The 8,923-nt window shown below is 39.4% G+C and overlaps 2 protein-coding genes and 1 long non-coding RNA gene across 3 annotated transcripts; 2 read left to right on the top strand and 1 right to left on the bottom strand.

The window, feature by feature from the left end:
- The first annotated feature begins 2,227 nt into the window (after nucleotides 1-2,227).
- On the top strand, nucleotides 2,228-5,788 carry LOC131775178 (uncharacterized). Its single transcript, XM_059091268.2, has 3 exons — nucleotides 2,228-2,435; nucleotides 2,905-3,527; nucleotides 4,536-5,788. Exons 1-3 carry the CDS (start codon nucleotides 2,422-2,424, stop codon nucleotides 4,832-4,834), a joined length of 936 nt encoding a protein of 311 aa, XP_058947251.2. The 5' UTR covers nucleotides 2,228-2,421; the 3' UTR covers nucleotides 4,835-5,788.
- A 107-nt stretch (nucleotides 5,789-5,895) lies between these two features.
- On the top strand, nucleotides 5,896-6,920 carry LOC136282350 (BTB/POZ domain-containing protein KCTD18-like). Its single transcript, XM_066169880.1, has 2 exons — nucleotides 5,896-6,036; nucleotides 6,188-6,920. The coding sequence occupies exons 1-2, from the start codon at nucleotides 5,986-5,988 to the stop codon at nucleotides 6,527-6,529; spliced, it is 393 nt and encodes a 130-aa protein (XP_066025977.1). The 5' UTR covers nucleotides 5,896-5,985; the 3' UTR covers nucleotides 6,530-6,920.
- Nucleotides 6,277-8,399, bottom strand: LOC136282351 (uncharacterized). Its single transcript, XR_010718222.1, has 3 exons — nucleotides 8,259-8,399; nucleotides 6,907-8,163; nucleotides 6,277-6,416 (listed from the first exon to the last, which is right to left on the bottom strand). It is a non-coding gene; the product is annotated as an uncharacterized lncRNA (long non-coding RNA).
- Between the last annotated feature and the right edge of the window lie 524 nt (nucleotides 8,400-8,923).

Below are 8,923 nucleotides of genomic sequence, written 5' to 3'. Positions count from 1 at the left end.
GCCGCAAAGCGGCACGAAAACATGATGCCGACTCGAGTTTATTTCACGCATAATTAGTTGCGCGACGAACAAATTATTATCAGCACGCGTGAAAACAAAACCTTGATGGTGACAAAAATTATCCATAGATATCCGGCGCATCAGTCAAAAATTTCCATTTAACACTAGCTTGAGCTAAAGAGAATTTTCCCGTTTTAAGGGACTTGTTAGGCCCAATAGAACCGGAGATATCGATTTTTTCAGAAATCGCCGACAGTACTTTATAATTCAAGTTTTAATACTCTCCCAGCTTTTTTTCAACAAATCAACATAGCGCTGAACGATCGCTCGCACAAAATGTGGCCACAAATTCGCATTCTGTCAAGTATGAAACGTTGAGATTTGGGCATGGGCCGCTAGTGTTTTTACTGTATAATCTTATCAATAAAGTACATGCTAATATTGACACAGAATTGTGCACGCGTCTGAATTTCTTTGACCTTTAAACTCGACAAAGACGCTTTCAAGTTTTCGAAAGTTGGATCAGACAACTTTTAAAAGACTGAAATGTATCACCTTAATGTCACGTTTTCGCCACCAAAAAGTTGAATAACAACGTGCGGGTTATCCACCAGAGCGGGTAATCTGTTGCCTTTTTTTTTCGCCGTATGCAATAATCGGCCGGTGCGGGTAATCGGCCGTGCGGGTAAACGACCGGAAATTACGGTAATTCCCGCGTCAAGAATAAACCGCGCTTGTTTAGCTCATGTAGCTCATGCTGTGGCCGGGGAACGCCGGAGTAACCTCCGGGAGGAAGTCAGAGGTTCAAGCCTCAAACCGGACCAACACTTAGGGTCTTAAAATAACCGAGGAGAATGTGCTGCCTTTGCTTTGACATCGGCAAATGGGGTTGGACATTCTAGTCTTCTCAGATAAGGACGTAACCCGTAGGCTCCGTCTCCTGTCTCTTCTCTGTACTGGTTAGCAAGGGACGTTAAACAACCCACACACTCCTCGCATAGAGTAGGAAATAACGTTCCCGGTGTTGTGGTCTTGCCTTGTCCCTGTTTACCCATGCAGGCCCCCATTTAAACCAGCGCTGAGCTGTACTGAGTCTGTCTAAATATCGCAAACTCATATACATACACACAAAGGATTCGCTTGAAAACACCACCGTTCAAAGCCGGCATTGTTTCCTTACTTTAAAAAGCCTCGGGGACCTTATCCATAAGGGGTCTTTCATTTACCAAAACAACTGAAACCTAACCTAATGAATTATGCGTAACCGAATGCTAGGTCTGGTGGACCACGCTAGCTCGATTCGTTCAGTGAACGTTTTCGTGGTAGATTTCTAGTCTTACAGTTTATTTACGGTTTTACGGTTTTTACGGCTTTATGGTCATTGTTACGGATAAAAGGATTAGAAGATGTTTCCCAAGGTTGAAAGGACACAGAAGCAAGTTTTCTGTTGATTTCATAATCATTTGTTTCCTGTGATTTCTGCTTTGATAGTTACAGCACTCGGCCTATTGTAATTCTAGGTTTTGCCTTTCTGTTTTCCTAGTTTTCGTTATCTCATCTCGCCTCGTCTCACCTCAATAGATTAATGTGATTATGCGAATGCATTTGGATGGAAATATACGAGTGTTACGACTCTCTGAATAAACAAGTTGCTGTTTTATGTGTAATCTTTGTTCGCCTTTGCAAAGGGCCGCAGCAATCACAGCGAAGGCAGTTCTGCGACCACACTTATCCTCCAGACACGCTGAGTGGCTACCAAAGTTATTGCCAAAATTCAGTAATATCACACATAACAATTGGTTCATATGTCAGCGTGCGTGCCGAGAGCAACTCTAGCTTCTTGAGTGCTCTCCAAACTTTCCAAGTGCTTCATATCTCGATGTACGCACAGCTGACGTATGAGCCAATTGTTTTAAAACATTTTCAACCCGAGGGAAAATTTTTTTCTCGAGGGAAAACTTTTGGTTGACAAAAGCCACGTTTAATGTCTATGGCTAAGTTACTCAAAAACTTTGCGTAATCTGTTTAGAGCAGATTTAAACATTTCAGATGGAGACTCTGTCTATAAGAACAGATTGAAATGTATCCGGCGGAAATCACGCACTGATTTGTTCAGACACGTGTGCGCCAAAGGGAAAAAACTAATGCCAGCAGCCTATCAAACTACAAATTAAAATAATAACCTACGAGCAGATACAGTCTAAATTGATTGCCAGTCATTGTTATGAGATTTCAGCCAACCGAACAGTCACGTACTTGCTTTCAAATTGCCGGTTTGTATAAACAACCTTGATGACCTTGTTTGATCATGACGCAAAGAGCCAGTAACCCGTAAGTTTTCTCACAAGAAATACTTGCAACCATACTGAATACAGTTTTAACTTCACGCCGAAATTGAAAAGGGAAGTTTCCTGTTGACAAATGAAAGACAAACAGTAAGATTAATGGATTGTCCTTTTAATTTGATAATGTTTCGAGCCATATTCTAGAGTGTCAAGAATTTTTTTTGTACTCACGGTACTAATACTGTTGGGTTGATCAGGTACTCTCTGTCCACTTCGAGAATATATGCACTCTCAGTAGCCGCCAAAATTTTTGCGGTAGAATGATAAATTGGGGTCTTTAAATCGCAATTCGTTTATAAAGCTTTCTTTCTATGTTTTTCGTGTTTGTCGATCGAGATAGAGCTATTGGAGCTTAAAAAACGGAAATATGCTAAACAAGACTAGATTTTGAAAACTATCGACATCCAAGTCTTATATTATAAACAAGCTTGGGAGTTAACGTAACTCATCGATTCTTAATAGCGATATGAATTGCGGCGTGAAAATGAGACCTGAAGCGAGTTAAAAGAACAACGACTCTTATGAATTTTAGATAAATAGGATCATTTTCATCTTTAAGGTGCGAAACCACTGGAAGTACTCAGTTCTCTGACGACGAACGTAGACTACACCTGCTGAGTAAACCCAACATTATGGCAAACCAGAAACAGCTTCCTCCTTTTTTCCCTACCGTAAAGCTCAACGTCGGTGGCCAACACTTCACAACAAGCCTCCAAACGCTTAAAAAAGATCCAAACTCAATGTTGGCAGCCATGTTCTCTGGAAAATTTGAAATGAGACCCTCTGAGGACGGTGCGTTCTTTATCGACCGAGATGGAACTCACTTCCAGGTTATACTCAATTATCTTCGCATTGGAAAACTGACTTTGCCGGCGAATGCAGCCAATCTCGGAGAGCTTGAGGCAGAAGCAAACTTTTATCAAATTCAGGGCTTAATGGATGAATTGAAATCCAAAGTATCATTCCAAGAGTCGGAAATTGTGAGAGGAGAAGATCATCGTAAATTACTGAAACGCTGGCTTCCTGATCAAGGAGCTGAATGGCATCTCCTATTCCGAGCTTCGCGAGATGGCTTCACAGCTCAAGCCTTTCATTCAAAATGTGATAACAAAGGACCTACGGTTACCATTGTTAAGAGTGGAGATAACATATTTGGAGGCTTTACAGAGATTTCGTGGACAAGTAAGTTCACAGAGAAGGTTTTGTATACGTAAGGGACAACTTCATCTTCAGCTTAGTTTCGAGAAACAAAGCCAACGAAATCGTAACCATAAACCAGAAAACAAGCTAGATATCAGTTCGGAAGAATAAATAATACTTTTAGATTAAACATGATGTTTTCAACGGGAATTTTGAACCGTTAGCCGTAAAACTGCCAACAAATTTAGCCGTTTGGTGTAAAATTGACAAATTTTATCCATTAGTTGTAAAAAAAAATAAAAAAGTTAAACATAAATTTTTTTTCTGGTGAACACAATGGAAATAGGTTAATTGTTAGCTGTAAATTGTCCAAAATGTAAACCGTTAACGGTAAAAGCTATCACCCCACTGAGACCCTCAAACATGTACATGCAGGCAGCTTACTTCAAGCGTTGAGAAACGTGTGAAAACCTCTAACAGTGGAAATTATTTTGTCATTCAATAATCAAACGGAGTTTCGAAGAGTAAAAGCATCAAAAATGAAATCATGCAGTTGATCAGTTTTAACATTTTTTCTTCGGCTTTCGAATTAAAAAAGACCAAAGAGGGTGAGTAAAAACTAATCTTGTAGATCAGTGTGAGCTTTTAGTCAGAAGTGTTTTCAGAATTTTCAAGGAAGGTCTTGTCTGACAACAAGAGCAGAATTTGAGGGTAAGCCTGGGTGTTTTATTTACAAGAATTTCACTTATGCATAACCTTTACACTCTAACATCAGTATGTATATTCTCCATACTGCTCTCTGAACATTTCCTAAGGTGCTGACAAAGAGAATTTGTCAAACAATCAAGAACTTATTTAGTTGGTGATCATTTCCTTCATTCTCATGACCATAATGTTTGATTCAGTGGTGATACTGTGGGGAGAAATTAGATGCTAGTGTCTCTTAGGGGTCAAAGGGTTAAAAAAAAAATAGGGAGATACTACCTCATGTAAGACCATATCTTGGTATGCCCTTAAAAATGTCAAACTATTTTCATTCCTTTCCTATAGGTCAATGTCGCTGGGTGCCTTGTCGTGAGTCATTTCTGTTCAGCTTGGTAAATCCATACGGTTTGGGACCAATCAAAATTGCTGAAATCAAGAGCAGAGAAAACGCCATTTTCTGCAACAACAATTGTGGACCGACATTCGGTGGCTGGTGCAACCTTCACATATCAAGAAATGCGAACGAGACCAATTCTAATTACAGTAACCTCTCTCGCTCGTTCAATTTCCTTTCTGACACTGACTTGCCTTTAACAGGAAGCAAATATTTTTCTGTCACGGACTACGAGGTTTTTGGAACTTGAAACTTTCAAACTTTAGGATCGAACATGGCGTATATAGACATCTTCTCAGTCTAATGGCTTTTAGCTCTAGTTGTCTGGTAACTTGAAGGCAGAGAATCCTCGGTTCTTTTTATTAAATCGTTCATGAAAAAAATATGCCTTAAACAGCTACATACATAACGATTAAAAACTTTGGGAGTAAGCACGTGTTTGAAAAAGTGCTGCCTTTTTTTTACAAATGTGTAAAAAACGTTATTAATCTAAAGATCTGAAACCTTCGCCGTATGTAACTTCAAGTTAGCTATAGACCTTGCCAACAAGGGAGCCCGAGACAAATAAAATTATGAGTCTCTCACGATGAATAAAATCCAAAGTCTATCGATAGCCGGATATCCGAAACTATCGTTATCTCATGTTTGCATTGTTATTCCAGTTATTCAACCGAGAAAACTTTTTACATGTACCAAGATAACATCAGTTCACATTCTTTTACATGTACATAAATATTATGCGTTGATGACTGGAAATATATTAAAATCATATATGTGCACTGCGGTGAGGAAACGGATATAAGCGATCCTCGCAACTATGAACACTATTGAACGAGTAGTTGAAATAAGACCTGGAAAAAAAAATTCAGGCCCGTACGGAAAAACGCGGATTAATTTTGCTTGGTAATTTATAACAACTCCACAAGACCTAAAAAAGGAAAAAAACAAACCAAACCAAAAAATCGTCTACCAGTCAAACCAGTTCCAGTGGCTCTCCCACTGAATCATGTCGAAGTACCTCGTTGGTCCAGCCAAGCCTTTATGGTCATTGGCCCCCGCAATGGCTGCTAACAATGGCTTATAAATATAGGCGTTTAGTGTTGACTTGTAAAACTCCCTGAAGAAGTTTACGACAGTTAGACGAAACGCGTCAGAGAATAAAAAAGTTTTACAACTACTGTTCGCACAGCGCTGCTCACTAGTTTAGTTTAAATTTTTTCAAAAGTTTTTAAAAAAATGTTTGAAAAATTATTTTAAAAAAGATTGAAAAAAAAAATTTATAAACGTTTGAGTCGGAGCTATTCCTGTCAGCGGTGAAATACTGGAATGGCTCCAGTCTCTGGTCGTCCGCCTGAACTGACTAAATGAGTTTAGTCAGCAGATGACTTTTTCATCGCCGGAATGTCGCTGAACGACCTCGCTGAACAAGAAAGGCTGCCTTCCCTTCGCTACGTAAGTGACCATTTCTTGTTTGACTCATCGGTGTTTTCACTCGCATTGATATTTCATTGTTCCGCTTTGAGACACGCGGTTCACAATACTCACGAGCAAGGAGTTAAGACATAACTTATTAACTTTTACTATTTTTATCATCCAATCACAGGTCGGAGCCATTCCTGTATTTAGTCGCTTGTGCAAGAAGCAATCGACGCCATGTCGAAGAACCATAAACCTTAATGTTGGCGGCCGCCGTTTCACGACAAGTCTTCAAACGTTGACTAAGGATCCAGACCCCATGTTAGCTGCCATGTTCTCCGGGAAGTTTGAGGTGAAACTATCAGAAGACGGAGCTTTCTTTATCGACCGAGATGGCATTGAACTGTACAAGATAACTGACAAAAGAGGAAGAGGCCTTCTTAATGTAGAAGCTGAAAGATTCAGGTGTCACATTCAATCCAATGAAATCAATCATGAGCATAAGTCCATGTCAGAAAGGTTGGAGTAGCCCTGTGACATTCATGCATGGGGAAGGAGATACCTACAAGAAACCCGTTACTAAGATAGTATAAACCAGTTATCACTGTTTGTTCAGCCATTTAGTTGAGTATCTAACCATTGACTAATACAAATGTGGGAGTGGGAAACTGATGGTTGATCAGTTTCCAAAGGCTTAAGGCTATACCAAAGTACCCTTCTTGAAGGACAGTAAACAAGTACCTGTGTGAATGGGTTATGCGGTAATTGTGCCAAAGGCTTAAGATCTGTATCCCTACCTCAAGAATGTGAGTATCTCCAATCAGCAGCATTATCTTAAGTGTAATTTTGCCCAATTTAAATTCAGCTACTTATAAATAACTCATGATTTAATCTCAAGTGACTTACCCAATATGGCAGAGTCATTCCTTGTACAGCAGGTTCCTCGAAAAATGCCAAACAGAGATTAAGCCACACACAAAAGTACACTACTGCTCATAATACTGGCTTGTTGTAAATTTTGTAAAGTCTATGCGAGTGAAACAGAGATTGATTCATCAACTCATTGTGTGTACAGTGATTAAGATCAACAACAGCACCTGAACTCCACCATTATCTTCTATGACAAAAGGGAAGCAAGGTGAAAGGAACTTCATGCTTGTATGCTGATCAGAAAATCTGGGTCAGTTTTTTCCAGCTGAGGTCCACTGGTATTATGCTGGTAGGTTTCTTCACTATGGTTCTTATTACAGGAAGTTTACCATACTGCCCAGAAGTAATGGAAACAAGAGTCTAAAGTTATCACGAAAAACATCCATTATCAACATCATTTGATTGAAGCATTAGGCCCAGTTTTCCTGGCATGCATCCAAACATCTCAAACAAGTGGCCAATGTCTTGCTTCCTTGAATTTGACGGTACACAACAAAATGGCATTTAAAATTGCAATAAGGTGTTGTGTGCAAAGTGGTCACACTAGAATGACTACTTGGGTTTTATTCAAAGTTCTTCTCCCCTCTGCAGTTAAATAAAAATCTACAAATGCCAAATGGAGGACTTCAAAGCTATTGTGGCAATGGGTGGGGTACCTTCACCCAGTCTGAAGAGAGGAGTACCCCTCAGAGGAGTACCCCTCAGAGGAGTACAACTCCTCACCCCCACTCCTGGTCCCTCCCAATTTAGGTTCCTTTTCATTGTTACAGAAACAGATGTGATAAAATAGCAAGGAAAAGCTTGTTTTTATTCACAAATGGTCACTCGGAAAATATCGATATAATAAAACCTCAATGTATTCAAAACGTAAGGTAGCAGAACGAAATCATAAAATGTATAGTAGATCTGAATTACACTAAATAAAATTTGCATAGGTAAATAATTAACAACATGCAGCTTTTTAGAGATCAAAAAAAATATCACTCAAAACGCACTACTGTGTATAGGTCAAGTGGACAAAAACCTTGTTTTAAACGAGAGAATTCTTCCACGATGAGGACACCGAGCGAAAGAGAAAAAGTGCCATAATTTTGGGACATGAAGTAAACAAAATATACTACAGAATTTTGTATGAAAACATCAAGCTAACCTTAATTCTTTCGGAGAGGTCTTAAAGTAACCATTTCGACCGAGTCTAGCCTCATTCACCAATATTCCAGCCAGCAACAACTCCTAGGAGACAAAAGAACCCATCAAATATTTATAAGCTCGTGAAATTCACAGACCGTGGAAGATAAACAACAAATGAACCAGTCAAATATTCATACCGTCTCACTAAGTTCGCTGTCTTCATTTAGACGACTTGAATCCTCCTTAAGATCGATGTTTACTAACTCTGATCCCGTTATGAAGCTAACTGATCGGCTCTGTGCTCGTAATGACTTCAAAATCTCCTCTTCATCTTCCGCTGCCATTGTGCCAGGCGAGCGAGGCGCGAACTCGTCACTTAACACCGCGTGACAAGCAAAAGAATGAGGAACACGTGCCTGCAAGCGAACTATTTTCAGAGTATTGATCGATAAAAATAAAAACAAACAAAATCTCCGGGACGAAAATAGTATATCTACTCAGTCAAATAGCTGGATTTGCCTTTCTGGTTTTATTTTCGGTTTTGGAACACTGTTTCTGTATTAACGTTACTTTTATCCTCCCGTTTTGCAAGGTTGCGTGACAAACACGAACTGAGTCACACCTAAGTCTAAAGATGTCTCAAAGCTGTTTTGTTAAACATGGTTTCATTTTTTTATTATTTTTCTTTTCATAGAAGTTGCTTAAACCGATATTTTTCGACTTCGCATTAAGCACGTTGATATCGATATCATAAGTTAGTGACTTCCTGAATCCTTCTCACAGTTATTTATTCATCACTTCACGGGTTTATTTGGAACCAACATAATGACCAGCTCCCAGTTGGTAGAGCACTCTACCAGTA

Source organism: Pocillopora verrucosa, chromosome 7 (assembly GCF_036669915.1).
Source record: "Pocillopora verrucosa isolate sample1 chromosome 7, ASM3666991v2, whole genome shotgun sequence".
NCBI lineage: Eukaryota > Metazoa > Cnidaria > Anthozoa > Scleractinia > Pocilloporidae > Pocillopora > Pocillopora verrucosa.
The sequence above is the reverse complement of the archived record's forward strand: the minus strand, read 5'-3'. Positions and strand labels throughout refer to the sequence as shown.

Coding starts and splice junctions, on each gene's coding strand:
- LOC131775178 (XM_059091268.2), top strand. Junction 3,528..4,535: donor TACAGAGATTTCGTGGACAA/GTAAGTTCACAG, acceptor CCTTTCCTATAG/GTCAATGTCGCTGGGTGCCT.
- LOC136282350 (XM_066169880.1), top strand. CDS start 5,986: ATGTCGCTGAACGACCTCGCTGAACAAGAAAGGCTGCCTTCCCTTCGC. Junction 6,037..6,187: donor GGCTGCCTTCCCTTCGCTAC/GTAAGTGACCAT, acceptor ATCCAATCACAG/GTCGGAGCCATTCCTGTATT.